The sequence below is a fragment of the Chionomys nivalis genome, chromosome 23 (assembly GCF_950005125.1).
Source record: "Chionomys nivalis chromosome 23, mChiNiv1.1, whole genome shotgun sequence".
Classification (NCBI taxonomy): domain Eukaryota; kingdom Metazoa; phylum Chordata; class Mammalia; order Rodentia; family Cricetidae; genus Chionomys; species Chionomys nivalis.
Genome location: NC_080108.1, coordinates 13029497 through 13046569, shown reverse-complemented (window position 1 = coordinate 13046569; position 17073 = coordinate 13029497). Strand labels below are relative to the sequence as shown.

Genomic DNA, 17073 nt, shown 5'->3' with positions numbered 1-17073 from the left:
ACAGCCTGCCAGGCGCCAAGGCCACGAGCGGCCAGGGCGCGGACCCACGAGGCTGCACGGTCCCCTGGAGCCCAGGTGCTGCAAGCTCCCTCGTGTTGAGAGCCACTTGCAGAGCTGTGGCCTTGCTGGGGAGCGAGTGGAACCGCAGAGCCACCCACGGAGAGCGCCCACCAAAGTCACTTTCCAGGCTGGGTCCCCTCGCCTCAGGGGTCCTCGGCCAGGTGTGCGCCCCCCCCCCCCGTGGCCGTCTAGGCCCGAGCGAAGCGGCCTGTCCTCCCCCACACACACAACCCGAGGCCAGCGCTGGGGGCCACGCGAACCCATTTCCACCTCGACACCCCCGAGTGCGGGCACCTGGCCTTGCTGCCCGGGAAAAGCCGGGAGACACCCGCGACGCCACATGAGGGCAAGTGAGGGTAGCGGGTCGCCGAGAAGTAGGACGAGGCACAGACTGCACACCCGCGCCCCCTCGCGGGCTGCTCGGCTTCTCCCCCACCCCAACACCAACTCCGGGCCCAGACCCCCAACACCCTGCAGGTTCCCGGGGCGAGCCCTCGAAGCCGGCTCGCGCACGCGCGCGCGACCTCACCTGGCCCGCGCCACCCTCGGGGCTCGGGCTCCAGAAGCAGGCGAACGTGTGAAGCCACGTGACTTCCCCGGGCTGGGAAAGCGCGCGGCCCACACGAGGGGCCCGAGTCCTCGGCTTCAGAGGAGCCATGGCGGCGGTGCCGTCGTGGCGCGGGGCCCCCAGCGCCGTCCCAGCCGGAAGGGGTCTCCGCCGCTCCCCACATTGGCGGCCACCGCCGCCCGCCCCTGCCTCCCGCGGGACGCCGAGGCGACTCTCGAGAGAGACGCGCGCCGCCGGCCCTCACGTGCGACGGCAGCGGCGGGAGGCAGTGTGGCGGACGCCGGGGCTCCCCTCCGCGCGGCCCGCTCCCGTCCGGACAGGCGTTCGAGCCCCCCCCTCCCCGGGAGTCTGCAAACGCAGCTCCGGAGGCCCCGGCGGCCGCCCCCGGAGGGCCGCGGCGCCTTTAAGCCCAAAGGCCTGAGTCACGAGGAAAGCTCCCTGCCCCCCCCCCGCCGCCCCACACCGCTCCACGAGGCCCACGACCGTGGGCATGTGACCGGCGCCCTGCCCGTGGGACGCTCGCCCGGGGCGGCGGTGGAGGGGGGGCGTGGGGCGGCAAGACAGCGCGCGGACCGTTAGCCGAGGCCGCAGGGGACAGCGGCCCCGCCCGGCCCCGCCCCGCCCCGCCCGGGCGGCTCTTACCAGAGAGAACGCCATGGGGTCCGGCGTGGCCCTGAGGGACTGACTGGCGGGCGGGCGGGTCTGGGCGGCGCGGGACGCGCACACACGTGGGCACTATTTTTGCAGTGAGCGGTGCGCGACTCCGCGCCCCGGCGGGCGGCTTTATAAAGCTCCGCCGCCGCGCTGGCCTGACGAGGAGCACCTGTGCCGGCCCCGCCCGGCCTCGCCCCCGCCCCCGCCCCCGCCCCCTGCGCTCCCTCCAGCCGTCCGGACCCGCGCTCCGCCGCCCACCCTGGGCCTGAGGGGGGGGCGGGGATGGAGGGGGGGGTGGAAGACAGAGACGGAGAGAGACGACCCAGGCGGGGGTGAGTTCGGAGGCTCGAGCCGCCGGGGGCCACCTCTACCCGCGGGGAGTCCGGAGATTCGGGGCCCTGAGCGCGCCGCTCCCGCCGGCCTCAGTTTCCCCTTCCAGGTTCCCAAGCCTCCGCAGCTGCGGAGGTGACGCGCGGCCTCCTGAACACCGGAGAGCCACGCCCCTCCTTTTCTAAGTGACCTCTCGGGTGGGAGCCCCGGTGCACGAACCCGGTTCCCCCACTCACACACGCACTTCCACCCCCCACCTGCAGCAGACACGCCCTCACTTCAGACCGGCTGTCGCCGCGTCGCCAGCGAGCTGGACCGGGGAGCGCAGGCGTCAGGGGATTCCGGAAAGTTCCAAAGACAGCCGTGCTCCTCTTCGGATTGCAATCCCCCGGGGGAAACCGCTTCCGACGCTCCCGCCGGACAGGCCGGGACGCTTGACTGGGAAAAATTCGGGCCAGGAGCTGAGGGTGAGCCGGGCTGTTGTTTAGAAAGGCGTCACGGGCCAGCTGGACCGGAAGCCCAAGCGAGCGCAGAGGCGGAGATGGCATTCCGGGCTGGAGACCAGGGAAGGCGGAGAGGGAGGACCGAGCGGCCCAAGCTGACTAGGACCCGGCTAATGCGTGTTGATACCACAGGAGGGAAGCCCGAGCCCAGTTTACAAGGGCTTTTATTCTGCAGCCAGCTGGAAACTCGGGAAGAACAGTGAACGGAGCTCGGAAGTTGCCACGTCTCTTTTCAGAGGTTGCTGGAGGCTTAGAGGTTGGAAATTAGGCACTGGGGTGGGTAAGAAAGGGACCAGAGTTTACCGAATATTTCTAATTGTCTCGGATGGTATACTATTAGGTTCCTCCTGACAGGTGGGGAAGAAGCCGCTGCCAGCTGCTGGCAGGTTCGTGAGGCAGCTACTGTAGGCTTCTGCCCAGCGTGCTGGGAAAGGAAGCCCGTGGCCCTAGTCTAGTTTGGTGTTCTGAGGAGAAGGGGAGGAAGAGGGCAGATGCTGGAGTTGAAATCTGGAGAGAGCTCAGTGACAGTCAGGGCTGGCTAGTCTCCATCTTGGGACTCTCCCAAGGGTTGCGGATGTCCTAAGCAGAAAGGGTGACGACTGTAGGAGAACCCATACCCCTAAGAACAGCTCACCCCCATGTCCCATCATGGCCAGCAAGCAGCATAGACCTGCTACTCCAAACCTTCTGTTTCTTGTCTGCCTTCTCTCTCTCTCCTGAGACAGTCACACTCAGATGTCTGTGGCATAGGGGACTGTACATGAGGGTGTATGAGGTGTATGGTCAGCCAGCCATGGTGGCGTAGGCCTGTAATCTCAATACTATCAATGATGAAACAGGAGGACTGCCTTGCATTGGAGGGCAGCTAAGAACTACAGTCTGAAGAAAGTCTGCCTCAAAAATAAATAAGTCAGAAGAAGGAATGTGGATAGCTGATATGTACCAAATATGTCAAAAATATCTCAGGAATTTTTAAATCCAAGGTCATCATGTATCTTAGGGACTGTCAACTTGTGATCCTTTATATACAGCCCTCCTTGGCCCCAAGTCAAGCAAGACAAGAATCTGAGACTTGAAATGGAACCTAAGGGCCTATGGAAATGAGTATATGGTAAAAAAAAAAAAAAAAATTCTAATAAACTTCCAAGCTCCCAGCATATAAGAAAATAACTTTGAACGTGAATTTCTGCTATCAGTAACCCTCCTTAAACTTTGTCGAAGTGGTAAGAACAGAGTCTTTTCTGGACACTCAACCATGTGCTTAGCACACGCCTGAGAGCTTCACTTCTGCTAACTCATTTTGTAGGTGACAAGATGTGTTTAGAGAAGTAACCTGTGCTTGGCTTCAGCTTTTTGGGAGACTAAGGCAGGAGGATTGCACATTTAAAGCCTGCCTGGACAACTTAATGAACCTGTGCCCCCACCCCACCACCCACACCCCAGACTGTAGAGTAGATTTGGGAGTATAACCAATCGGGGTGCTTGTGTAGCACCCACCAGACTCCAGGATCAATCCCCAGCACACCACAAAAGCAGGTAACTCGGTTACTCGCTCAAGGACCCCTTGCCAACAGGAGAAAAGCAAGAACTCAAGCTGTAGTTTTCCATTTTCATAGCCTGGTGATATTTTTTCTTGATGATGATGAAGTTTTATTTAAACTTGTAGCATCTCCAGCCTGGTCCCCTTTTTACATTTGTTATTTATTTGTATATATGGACACACATGGAAGTAAGAAGACAACTTGAAGGAGTCAGTTCTCTCCTTCCACTGTGTGGGTCATGGGGCTTGAGCTCAGCTCCTCAAGATTGGTGGCAAATGCCTTTACTTTACCTGGTGAGCCATTTTGCCCCCTCCCACCCTGTTTCTCAAACAGGCTTTCAATATGCATGCAGCACACACTGGCCTTGAACCAAGTCTGATCCTCCCGCCTCAGCCTCCTGAGTGCTGTGATGATCAGCATGCATCACCAATGCCCAGGCTACTCCCAGCATCTTTATGTGTGCACTTCCATGTGACATATAAGAGCCCACCGATGACGTAAGGGAAGAAGTAGAGGGTTCTCAGGAGAGTTGTTGCTCCCAGGATGAGGTTGGGGAGTAGGGTGCATCCTTGGCTAGGCCTACAGGTTCTACAGGAAGCACAGTCCTGACTAGAAGGCATCCATTATATACCACGCAGAGTGTGGAAGATGACAAGGGCAGAGACATTAAATGACTTGGTCAAGTCAGCACAGCTGGTCACTGGCAGATGTGTGAGGCAGGAGCAGACAACGAGAGAATTATCCACTGTCCCAGTCAACAAACATCCTTTGAGGCCAGCTATGCCTGGCACTGTCTCTGCAGTTAGCTTTAAAGTGTCTGATTGGCTGTTTCCAGTTCTCAATTGCATGTGGTAGGGAGCAGGAGAGACTATAGTTTTTTATATGCTCCATATAAAAAAAGCACAGGGCACAGCAGGCAGAAAGGAGGTTACTGGGAGAAAGGGATGTCCTAGTTGCAAGAGATCAGAAGAGAAAAATCATTTAGGAAATCAAGACCACAAGGAAAGATAGACATGAAGTCTCATTCAAGTTCAAGTTTCATCGATCTCTTTCTTTATTGAAGAAACACTAGGGTTTTGTTGTTGTTCTTGGTAAGAAAAAACAGATTAGTGTGTCAATTACTCATCAAAAGCCTATTGACCTGAGCTCAATTCCCACATTCCTTGTAAAAGTGGAAGGAGAGAGCAAGCTACGCGAAGTTGTCCTCTGATCTCCACTTGTACCTTGTGTGTGTGCATGTGCGCACACATACACAGTAATATTTTTAAAAAAGATAGTGGATCAGCCCCACTTTTTTATTATACATAAATGTAAATTTTAAATAGGCTAAATATATAAATGTGAAAAGCTGTTTTGGAATTTTAAAGAATATAGATGATATCTTTAATTTGTTGCTTTGATTTGTTGAGACTTATAGCCAAGGACGGTCTTGAACTGAAATTCTCTTCCTCCCAAGTGCTAGGATTATAAGTCTATGCTATCAGCCTGTGGAAAAATTCTGTAAGTTAAAAATAAAAATAAAATATAAAGATGAAAAATTTGACGACACTGGAACTTAAACTCATGAAAAATATTTAAAACTAGAAAAGATGAGCTATAGAGTCATATTTTCTTTTTTTTTTTTTTTTCGAGACAGGGTTTCTCTGTGGCTTTGGAGCCTGTCCTGGAACTAGCTCTGTAGGCCAGGCTGGTCTCGAACTCACAGAGATCCGCCTGCCTCTGCCTCCCGAGTGCTGGGATTAAAGGTGTGCACCACCATCGCCCGGCTAGAGTCATATTTTCAATGCATACCAAGGTCCTCAAAGATCTAAGATAGCTTGGATAGCTAAAAACGACTATCCTCCACAACCCAGTCAATTAAAATGGTCTGTGAGAAAAATGTCCCAAGATCAATAAATGTGTGTGCGTGCTGTGTGCTTATGGACCCTGTAAGTTGACATCTGGAGGCAGTCACTGTTTTGTTTAGACTGGCTAACCAACGAGTCCCTGGGATCCTGGGATTGGACTTCTATGTGGGTGCTGGGAACTCAAACCCAGGTCCTTTCTCAAGCTTGTGTATCATGCCTTACCTAGAGCAATTTCTCAATCCGTCTGTGTTGATATTTCTTTCAGATTCTCCTGTAACCTCTATCAAAGCTGATTCGGAAGTAAAAATTAGCCTAAGTCCAGCACTCAAGTCCCACCGCAGACAAAGCAGTGATAAAAACAGAAATCCTGCGGGGCAGAAGTCAGAGTCTCCAGGCTCTCCTGAAATCAGCAGCTCCAGCTGCTGTCTGGTGCCAGGGTGCCTGGCAAATCCCCAGAGCCAGATGTAGGCCGTCCCCTGGTACTGCTTTTGTTCTCTTTCCCTAACGGGGCCACACCTATTTCCCCTGGCATACTTCTGAACAGATGGGTACTTAAGTGGCATGGCCCCGGCATACACAACAAGGATCTAGAGCTTCAGTCACAGAGCACCAGAAGCTTTGCGTCAACATCTCAAGCTATCTGTGCCCGAAGGCTATTCTCCACAACCCGGTCAATCACAGCTTTCCGTGAGGAAAGTATCCCAAGAGAGTAAACACCAAGCGTGAGAACAGTGCACACTCTAGTTCCACTGGGGAGAGAGGGGTGGTCATAAGCGCCATTCGAATAATAAAGTTCTGAGAAGGTCTATAAGACATCATTTAAGTCCGCACTCCCTCCTAAACTTATTCATTTCTTCCTGGTTGAATACACAGTGATTGAATCCCCACTGCTCACTCAGCCTGCTTCCTCACCAGGAAAGGTATCAGGGAGGGCCAACGGGCTTATCACAGGTGTGGAGGCTCTCATCCTCACTATTCTACGGCAGGGTGATACTTAGGACCGCTTGCTCAGAATCTGGACTTTTTTTTTTCATGTTAAAGACTGCTTCATGCATTGCATTTATATTTTTCTACATTTATTTTACGTATGTGCCACAGCACAGGTGTGGAAATCAGAGGATGACATGAAGGAACTGGTCCTCCCCTTCCACCAGGTGTCTCAGGGTCGTTAGGCTTGGAAGCACCTTTGTCTGCTCAGCTAATAAGATGGGGCCTTGGAATCTATTTGTGAACTGGGTTCCCAAGAGACCGAAGAAAGGTTTCTTGAGAAGCATGGCCGTATATCTTGTTTCTCCTCCACTAAGATGGCCAATCGGGTCATCTCACAAGCTGGGAGGGGATCAAAGCTCCAGACCTTCTATCCGAATATAACTGATTTATTTTGAACTGCTACATATTTGGGGAATTCCCCATATGATGAGTCCCTTCTTCCCAAAGGGCTTATGAGGGAAACCAAGGCAAACTGCCAGCCACTAATGAGAACCTGCTTCTGCCCAGATGTAGAAAAGGGCTATGGGGAGAGGGCTGGGAAGCTGGCTCCACAGTGAAAGTGTTTTCCAGGCAAGTGGAAAGACCCCAAACCCCACGTGAATACTGTATGTGTGTAGCAGCCTACCTGTAATTCTAGCCTGGGAAGGTGGGGACAGGATTCCCAGAGCGAGCTGGCTGGGGACACTAAGCATATCAGCAAACTGGTGTGACTGAGAGACCCTGCTTCAATGAGTAAGTTGGAAGAATGAGCAAGAGTGATGACTGACATCAACTTCAGACCCTGACATACCACATGCATGTATACATACACGCTTGTTCATATTATGTGTACACACACCACAGTGTGCCCACAAACATGCAATACAGTTACATACACACATAAAGAAAAAGAGGTCAAGAAAAAAAATTGAGACAGATTATGTAGTTAAGACTCGCTTTGTATTTGTTACGTAGCTAAAGAGAATCCTGAACGTCTGGTCTTCCTGCCTCCACTTTGCACGTGCTGGGACTCTAGGCCAGTGATACCACACCCAGCTGAAACTGAGGAATCCTTCCAGCTCTGCCTGGCATGCTCTCCTAGATGCCTCTCGCTCAGAGATTCCAACACACTCCTGCCTAGAGATGGTCAGCTCAGTTATCAACCAGAGTCTCCCCGAGAGCCATGAACAGCTTCCCCTACAACCCCCAACCCCTTAGAAGGAAAGGTGAGCCACAACCCAGGGAGAAGACATTTTATTGAGATTTTTGCTACATAAACACCTACAGAAAGCCAAGGGAAGGGATTGCTGGAGGAGCAGCTACTACCTTCCTCTGCAGAGTCACTAAGGAACCCGTGGGAAACAGGTGGGAGGGAGACCGTGCCCCCACACTAGGTGGGTAATAGGATGGAGGGAGGAGCGAGGGAGGAAGGAGAGTAGAGGGGGGAGCTGTGAGCAAACATCACAGGGAGGGAGGGACAGGTGATGATCAAAGAGGTCACAGTGCTGCAGAGTCACTGGGTCAGAGCCTGAATCACATCTTTCACCAGCATGGTGCCGATCACCATCTTCTCACTGTTGACAGTCAGCTGGGCAGGTCCAGCTGGCCGGGCGTGCAGAGTCAGCAGGACCAAGCTCCCACTAGTCAGTGTCCTCCCTGCAAACCTGAGGTGGGAGCAGAGGAGAGGTGCCCTGCGGCTTGGGGTGCTCCTTCAAGCCAGGCCCCAGCAGAGCCCACCTCTGCACCTCCACTCGTACCTGTACTCATCAGATGTCCCACAAGGAACACGGCCCAGGTTGGCCGTGGCGGTCACTTTCTGCACCACCACGTGGTCACTCCGACAGGTGTCTGGCAGTGTGAGCTTTTCCGTGATTTCATTCATGCCTGTCAGCTTTCCTGGGGGTAGAGGTCATGATGAGGGCAGAGGCTGTGGTGGATACAGGCTAGCACCTGCAGTAGCTAGCGAAATATTCTCAGGTTCTCCCAGGCTCTGCAGGTCAGAATCACCCTCACCAGGCTTCTATTTGGCCTTTCTCCTTCCTGTGAAGCTTCCCCACTCTCTCGGTTCAGGAAACTGACACACTTGCCTTGTTTCTCTCACACCCTCCATTCTTGGCCAGCAACACCACCCTGTCACTGTCCGTCGTGCTGGTCATGCCCGCATCTACCGGTTTCTGAGAACTTTCTGGACGGGGGAGCATTCCTCATGGTGGTGCTCTGCTCTCTCCCTATTCATGGACAAGGTCCTCCACAGAGGATTCTAAAATCTCCCTCAAGCCACTGCAACTGTGCTATCCCTCTTTAGTAGCCTGCTCTCCCTGAGCTCAGCATGGGTACTGGCATGCCGGATCTGGAAGTCTGTGGCCATTGCAGCCTACAGGCACCCCCTAGCACCTTCCTGCCTTGTCAGCTCTCTTTGCTTCCTCCCCTTTCTCCGGGAGAAGACAGGAATTCCTAAGATTCTGCACAACCCCTCACCCCCATGCTACCACTGCCCCCTCTGTCAGGGCGATGTCACCCGCACTCACAGCTTCCATTCCCACCTCTGTGCTTGTGACTACAGTCTGCAGGTGTTTGCTAAGCACAGATCTATATATTCAATCACATCCTAACACCTCCCCAAATGCGCTTCTAGATGGTCTGGCCCCAAAACCAGCCAGGCTGTTCTCTTGCTTGCCTTGTTCTTCCTTCCAGAGCAGGGGTCTGACAAATCTTTAGGCTATAAGCCAAATACAGTTCACTACCCAAATGGCTTGTGGTTCTGTAGCTGTATTGCTTTTTTATTTTTAAGCATTGAGCATTTCTTGAAACTTGAAAATTAAATAAAAGTTTCCCAAATATCTAAATAAAATATTCTTAGAAACATAGCCACACCCATTCATTTAAGTGATTGTTTCATGTAACAGCAGCAGAGCTACATTATTACAAGAGAGACCACATGACTCTCAAAACCTGATCCATCTCAGTAAACGCTCACCACCTGCTCGAGGTGAAAGGGCATTGCACATCTCCATATCGAGCTAGGGATTCTAGAGTCAGACTATGGTCCACCTCCTCTCCATCTCAAGGCTACTGTCTGTAGCTTGCCCCTTCCCAGTCTCTCCCATCCCAGCCCTTTCATGCCTTCTGCCATGGCTCTGACCCTGCCTCGGCATCTCTCATCGGGTCTATCACAATGACCTTATCACTACCCATAGTATTTGCCAGAGCTGTGTGAAGCCCTTATCTCCTCCCCTGATGTAGGGCTACCTTTTCCCACAGCTGGCTTCTCCGCTCATAGCTGTGAGTGTTACCAGGCTGTTCTTTCTGAAGAGGATGGAGCCTTTCTCCTGCTTCCCTGACTTGCCACTGCTAGAAAGCTCCCCCCTCCTTCCTGCAGTAACTTCTGGGATCCCTGTTCACTCTGGAATCCTAGACCAAGAGCCTTTAGCATAGCATTCAGGGCCCCTCGGAACTAGGTCAAACAATACCAACTCCGGTTTTGTTCTTAGTGCTCCCCTCTAATAGGATTTCCATGTCCTAAACAGAATTATTCCCAACACTCTCCACCATACCTCTGCATACACTGTACCCCAACCAGAATGCGGGCCTGGGCTGTGTGCAAACTTTCCCCAGCCTCACACATGCCTCAGTCTTGGTGAAGACTATTGAGAGAGGCAGAAGCTACAGGGCCCTCTCTGTCTAAAGGGCAGAGGCTCCTCCCACATGTCTGCACAATCTACCACAGGGAGCACTCACCCTGCTCCTTCTTGAACTCATTCTCACTCATGAACACGGGGGCCATCAGCTCCCCAACAGGCGGCTGAATGGAGACATAGAACTGTCGGGTTTGGGTGCTGGGAAAAGCAAAAGGAGGCAGGAGCAGAAATGAAGCCAGCAACCACTTCCCTCATTCCCATTACCTTGAGGCAGAGCATAGCAGCAGAAGATTGTGGTGAGATCTCGGGCTGGGAAAGGCAGCCAGACCCACAGAACTTAAGAGTAGCCCACCAGCTACACTCTCCAGCTCTGGTTCTCTCAGACCCTGCCTCTCTCCACTCTCTCCATCCCATTGTCTCACTACCACATGAGTTGGGGACATACCACAACTGGAAGTTGGCTGCCTGGGTTGAGTCACAGAAGTTAATGCCCATCACAGCAGTGGTGGATTCTCCAGGTGCCAGGGACTCTGGGTGATGTTAGGAAAGCAATGAGGGGACAGGAAAAGCCATGATTGTCCTAGAACCCAGTACGGCTTCAGTCTCTCTTCTCTATCAGAGCAGACTAGCCTTCTGGATTCCCGGACTTCTAGGCCTCTGGAGACTGTCCTTGGCTTCCCCTTGAAGCCTAAGTACCTTTCCCTCACCCACTCTCAAAGCTGCTTAGTCACCCTAATATGAACTTGCTTATTTCTTATTCATCTTGTCTACCATGGTGTAAGTCATATTCAATTCCACCTCTGTTTCCCCATAGCAGGGCACCTGGCTTGACCCTAAAATAGTATCGGCAACTACAGAAAGACTGAATCTGCTAGGGGCCTCTTCCTCTACCCTCCCAAGGCCCTCTGTACCAATTTCAGAGAATTCTTGGATGCTGATGCCGGCCGGCAGCTTGGGAGTGCCCACATGCAGCCCCTTGATGGGAGTCTCAGAGTTGTTGGAGAAGTAGATGTGTATGGACACCATGTGGGGGTCCCCAGAGAAAGGCTGGCGACTGAAGGCATAGTCCACGGCCAGCCCCTCTCCGGCTACCCGGTGCAGCAGCTCCTGCCTCCCAATGCTGGGCACTGGACTCAGCAGCTGGAGGGGGAGGGGAGGGGAGTGCAGAAATAAGGTAAAGGATAGCCGGTCCCAACCAGGGTATCCCAGCCATCACTCCCACCTCCTAGCATGCGGGCCCAGACCACAGGATGCAGCATAAAGCTAAGTCCTTCCCCAGCTCACCGAAGGCACCAGAGCAGAGTCTGTGAGTGTCAGGCCCTCCAGGTCCGCAGCCAGACTGGTAGATAGAACCATGGGAGGAGACACAGGTTGGACACTAGGAGGGGTAACTGGGAGGGGAGGGGAGAAAGAAAGCTGGTTAATGAGAACGAGGAAATTAGGGTTGTCTTGGGTTGAAAGGAGCCCAGAGCTCAAGGAGCAAAATTCAGCACCGTGGACAGCGAGAGACACAGTAGCCAAGAAACCAGAATGACCCAGGACAGACACCCCAGACTCCAGGATGCCTCCTACTCACACCGGGCTTCCTTCACCCATGCCTTCTACCATTCAAACTCACAGTCCTCTAGGTCAAGCAGGGAGATCTCCTTGGCTACAGGGGCACTCTTGCTGCTGGGAGGCTGAAAGAGAAAAAGGGGGTGGAGCTCTGAGGAAGAGGAGCACCCTAGTCTTCTCTGGCGTGGTGGGAGATATCACAGTCGGTTCTGAATGGTGGGAAGACGTCTGGCCCAGGGGGCAGGAAGCATGCTCTCACTGTTTTCTTCCTCCAGGAGGCAGGTTCAGCCTGCTCCTCCTCAGACTCCGACGTTGCCTCGGACTCCGAGGAACTGCTGCTGGACTGGCTGCCCTCCTCTGATGATGAGCCCTCCCTGTGCCCCTCTGGCACCTTCTTCTTCTTCGTCTTCTTCTTCTCGCCTTCTTCATCACTCTGTTCACTAAAGGGGAGTAGAAATGGTGAGGCTAAGGTTCAGCCTGGACCCCCTCGTCTCCCCGAACAGGGGACTTTTCATGAATTCTCTTGAAAAGTGGAGGTGGGAGTGGGGAACCCTGGGCCAGCCAAGCCTGTATCTACTTGTACGTGGCCCCATAAAAACTTTAACCTAGCTGGTGCCATCTTGGATTCCAAGCCCCCAGTTACATCTCGGCCACTCCCAGGAGGTCTTTAAGACTTCCCAGACCTTGGTAGTCAGGCAGAGCCACCAGCCACAGAGCAGTGGGTATGAAGGCCCCAAGCATCTCGCGGGAAGCTCAGGGCTGCCTCGAGACCCGGATGTTTCTTTTCCAGACTAGCTCCCAAGGCTCCTCTGCTTACCTCTCGCTGCCCCCTCCTTTCTCTTCGTCCTCTTCGTCATTATCTGAGTCACTGCTGGACTCCCCAGAGCCGCTCTCGCTGCTGCTCTTACTCTCAGGCTCACTCTCAGATTCCGGCTCTACGGAGGAAATGTGTCAGGGCCTCCCCACTGCAAGCAAAGCCCCCCTCCACCGCCAAGAACGAAGGCCCTGCCCACTGTATGCAGAGGCCTTTCTGGGTCCACGGGAGTTGTTTGGGTTCCCAGCTCCAGGCTCAGAACTGAAACTTCAACTCCATCTGACCCATCCCAACCCTAGATGCCAACTGAGGCTTCAAAAACACGAAAGGACCCACACATGTCATTTGGACAGCACACACATCTGAGAGTGGACACTTGGGTTCGTACAGGCTGTGGCTCATAAGCAAGTGCACGACCGTGGTCTACATACAGGCAGAGCATGCGCCACCGCAAGGGAGTGCACATGGGCAAGACATCACAGTCTGTCCTGAATGGCGGGAAGCTCTAACCCCTCTGCTCACCGCTGTCTGCAGACTCGGTGGGGCCAGACTCCCCCTCAGAGTCAGAGTAGAAAGGCTTTTCTTTCTCCTTCCTCTTCTCCCGATTTGAGCACTTGGTCCATTCGGGTACCTGAAGATGTCATGAAAAGGGGCCGTTTCCTCAGGGTTGGAGGAGGGGGAAGGAAAACTCATACCCTTCACACCCCTCACAGCTCTTCTTGGTTCCCTAATCAGGCCTGACCCCAAGAGAGAAAATGGAGATGCACAGTCCATATGGAGAGGAGTAAATGGTTCACAGCCATGACGGCACCCAGCCAAGGAAAAAGGCCTAGGGCATAGCACACAGGGAGAGAGGAGGAGGAGGGTACACGGCACACAGAGGGGACCTCAGTGTATTCGCCCAACAGGCCCACGTGGGTCTCAATAAGGGAAAGGTCTTCTTCCTGTATGTGGGGAGGGCATGGGGGTCTGGGATGGCACTGCCAGGGCTCCCTGCTGCTGTCCCTTACCCAACACACATGAATGCACGCACATTCACACACTCGCACACATACATACACATACATGCATGCACACACATGCCAAAGCTGCTGACCTCTACGTTGCGCACGGACGGGTCTGGGGCTTCCTCCGGCCAGTCTGGGAGCTCCTGGTAGCCTGTAGCCTTTGCATTGAGCAGGTGGGACAGAGAGCCCAGCTGGAAATGGTCACGATCTGAAGACAGGTTTACAATGAGGCCAGTTGTGGCGGTGCACAGTGCTTGATATGGGGGTACGTGATTCCTAGGCGGGACTGGGTGCTGATTCTAGTGGGGGATTCCCAACCTGGGCAAGGAAACAGATGACTCCACCCCCTGGTGACTCCTGTACCCGACTATACACAGGCCTACATGCTGGGAGAAAAAGCTTTCTAGTCAGTCCAGGACAGAGACTAAAGAGAATGTGGACAAGGTATTAAGGGAGAAGACTCCAGGGTCAGAGATTGTTGTAAGAACTGCGGTGGGCTGCGTTCCTGCCCAGCTCCCAGCCGCCTGGCTAGCTTATGCCCTGAAGTAATTACATGGAAACTGTATTCTTTTAAACACTGCCTGGCCCATTAGTTCCAGCCTCTTATTGGCTAGCTCTTACATATTGATCTAACCCATTTCTAATATTCTGTGTAGCACCACAAGCTGGCTTACCACGAAAGATCTTAACCTGTGTCTGTCTGGAGTGGGAGAATCATGGCGACTGCCTGACTCGGCTTCTTTCTCCCAGCATTCTGTTCTGTCTACTCAGCCTACCTAATTTTCTGTCCTATCAGAGGCCAAGCAGTTTCTTTATTAATTAACCAATGAAAGCAACAGATAGATACAGACACTCCCACATCAAGAGATGCTGCTGGCCTGGCTGCTCAGGTATCAATGGGGAAGCCAAAGTGTGAATGTGGCTCCCCCTTCTGGGCACAGCCAGGCTTAGAGAAAAGTCTAACACAGGAGGTCAAGGTGAAGAGGAGGCCGATCAGGCTAGCCGAGGGAGAGGAGACAGATCTGGTGGGCCTCTGTGTTCGTGGGGAGGGACAAGCAGTCAGAATGGAGTGTGAGGAGAGTTAGGTTCACAGCGGACAGATGGTGTAGGACAGTAACACAAAGACATGAATGAGGATGGTTTCAGGGCTGTCCAGCATCCTGGGAGATTTCCATCACTCTCCTACATCAACCCCTGAACCCCAGGAGAGGAAAAAAAAATGCAGAAGTACCAGGAAAACCAGGCTCTGCGATGGAAGCATCTTTCCTGGCTAGGCCCTGGCTTGGGTTTCTAGGGCTAATAAGCAGCTGAAGCAACCCCTCCCCTCCCAGGTCACAGAGGCTAGGAGCCTGGAGACCAGGGCTTGAGTTGACCTCGAGTGATTGCACTCATGTTGGCAATGGCATCCTCAGGATTGTTATAATACGGCCTCTCCTTTGCACGTTCTACCTGCCTTCCTGGGTCCTTGGCATTTAACATCCTAGTATAGAATCCCAAGCCCAAAGCCTGCTCAGAAGGGAGGTGAACGAGGGGCCTAAGAAAGGGAGAGAAAGCAGAAGTCCCATGTGACAGAGAGAACAGACATTCAGGTGAGGCAGAAACTGTAAAGGCTGTAGTGGAGCCTTTGGGGAAAAGAGCAGATCAGTTTTGCACACAGGAGCGTGGTGCCCAGCCTTAGGTGGCCTTGGGTGAAATCCTGGACCCTGGGTCCTGGCCCAGCCACTTCCTGCCCTCTCTCCCAGGAGGTTACCCTGGCTCCTGCTCCCACCTTTGAAGGATGACTCCAAGACAGGGGCTGGCTTAGGGGCCAGGAAGAGTTTCTTGGCATGGCGGCTGAGGGCACCACCCTGCTCAGAAGGAACGATGAGCTGTCGGGTGAAGCGGGCTCGATCTCGGATATCGTAGTTCTGGTCATACTTGGCCAGACTCAGCACATACTGGGTCAGGAGCTTTGTCTGAAGAGAGAAGAGAGGGTGACTCAGCAGTCAACAGAGGGTGGGGACCCAGGAGACTTGGAGACAGCTTTGTTCAGTCAACACATCCAGGGAGAGTCTCTTTCTCTCTTATGTACATCACTCAACTTTCCCCCCAGCCTGCCCTGGTTCTCAGCTCTACATTTCAGCTTTCTGGTCTGACTTATGATCTTCTTTGGACCAGCAAATGAGGTTGTTCCCTCCTCCCTCCTGGTCTGGGTTCTATTCTTCTCATTTCTAGTACCTAGAGATCCAGGCCAGCCAGCCCCTTTCCTCTGGCACAACAGGGTTAGGGGAAGGCTAACTTTGCTACACCTTGTGGTTTCCAGGCTCCACCCCCAACTTCAAAGAATCGAGACAAGGGCTGGAGAGATGGCTCAGCAGTTAAGAGCATTGCCTGCTCTTCCAAAGGTCCTGAGTTCAATTCCCGGCAACCACATGGTGGCTCACAACCATCTGGATTGAGGTCTGGTGCCCTCTACTGGCCTGCAGACATACACACAGACAGAATATTGTATACATAATAAATAAATAAATATTAAAAAAAAAAAAAGAATCGAGACAATAAGGAGCGAGGTAAACGGGTTCTTCCACAGGAACTATCAACACACAGAGTAAATTCTGAACAGCCTAGGGGGTCTCAGAGATCCCAGTCATTCCCCTAGACGGTTCTAACAAGATCAAAAGGGCTCTGCCCCTGAGGTTTGCGGAGGTCGTATGGAGTTCACGGCCTGCAGCTGTATCTGAGAACCAGAAGTCTCAGATACCATCCCAATCTTGGCCTAGTCTAAGCTGCCTTCATGTGATGGCAGTGGGGGCCACCATCATTTATGAAGGACTTCCCGGAGCTAAGTACTGTGCCAGCTGTTCCCCACTCTCCGCCATCTCTACGATCCATCCAAGTGGTAGGTACGATCACCTCACTTCAGAGAAGCAGAATCAGGAAATGGCTTTTTCAAGGTTGAGAAGCCCATAGCTATTGTACCTGAGTCTGCATCAGAGGTCCCCTCCCTGTCACTGCCTAAGCCTTTGACCCAGATCTCTATGTGTCTCTTCCCTATCACCAAGATCACAGCTAACACTAGCATATGTGCAGGTAGCAGGCAAGAGCAAGACAGAACCTAGGAACGACTCTGGGACTCGGAAGATTTGTAATGACGCAATACCACATCCAACCATAGACATGACTAGTTTGCTAACCCTGCTGGCCACCGAGTAGACATCTGAGACGGGCAGAGATTTCCAGGTGCTGGCCCAGAGTCAGGGCTGCACTTTAGGGACACCCATGTCCCCACTCTTACCTACACCGTGCTCTCCATGGACTCTGATGCCTCCTCACATTCAGCTCAGCCCCTCTAGTACAGCACCGTCCCCGATTCCACCCCAGAGTCTCCTAATACAATGGACTCAGAAACACGCACAAAGGACGCCACCGACCATCTGACCAGCCCAAATTGGTAGACACCCTTGACAACACGCTATTAGGATACAGTGGCACATCCGTCCCTGCCCCTCTGGTTTAGGACAGCATCTTCTCCCATAGGCTTCACGGGTGGCCAGTAACAGACCATCTCCTTCCCTTGTCTCGTTCTAGAAAGAACACTGAAGGGCTGGG

The 17073-nt window shown here is 53.3% G+C and overlaps 2 protein-coding genes across 9 annotated transcripts in view; both read right to left on the bottom strand.

The window, feature by feature from the left end:
- Cpeb1 (cytoplasmic polyadenylation element binding protein 1) overlaps positions 1 to 1968 on the bottom strand; it is an 88515-nt gene extending 86547 nt beyond the window's left edge. For 2 of the 8 annotated variants that reach the window (XM_057755934.1, XM_057755935.1), the window contains exon 1: positions 590 to 870. In XM_057755934.1, coding sequence (XP_057611917.1) covers positions 590 to 718 — 129 coding nt within the window. In that variant the 5' untranslated portion in view covers positions 719 to 870. Of the gene's footprint in view, positions 1 to 589; positions 888 to 1270; positions 1423 to 1869 lie in introns of those variants that run through there. The other 6 variants (XM_057755943.1, XM_057755942.1, XM_057755940.1 and 3 more) reach the window with 6 other exon arrangements.
- Positions 1969 to 7716: 5748 nt separating this feature from the next.
- Ap3b2 (adaptor related protein complex 3 subunit beta 2) overlaps positions 7717 to 17073 on the bottom strand; it is a 33213-nt gene continuing 23856 nt past the window's right edge. Inside the window, exons 15-26 of the mRNA XM_057756124.1 lie at positions 15254 to 15440; positions 13575 to 13693; positions 13001 to 13109; positions 12482 to 12599; positions 11924 to 12104; positions 11729 to 11789; positions 11395 to 11501; positions 11022 to 11250; positions 10556 to 10640; positions 10211 to 10308; positions 8230 to 8368; positions 7717 to 8136 (exon numbers count right to left, since the gene is read on the bottom strand). Coding sequence (XP_057612107.1) covers positions 7986 to 8136; positions 8230 to 8368; positions 10211 to 10308; positions 10556 to 10640; positions 11022 to 11250; positions 11395 to 11501; positions 11729 to 11789; positions 11924 to 12104; positions 12482 to 12599; positions 13001 to 13109; positions 13575 to 13693; positions 15254 to 15440 — 1584 coding nt within the window. The 3' untranslated portion in view covers positions 7717 to 7985. The remainder of the gene's footprint in view (positions 8137 to 8229; positions 8369 to 10210; positions 10309 to 10555; positions 10641 to 11021; positions 11251 to 11394; positions 11502 to 11728; positions 11790 to 11923; positions 12105 to 12481; positions 12600 to 13000; positions 13110 to 13574; positions 13694 to 15253; positions 15441 to 17073) is intronic.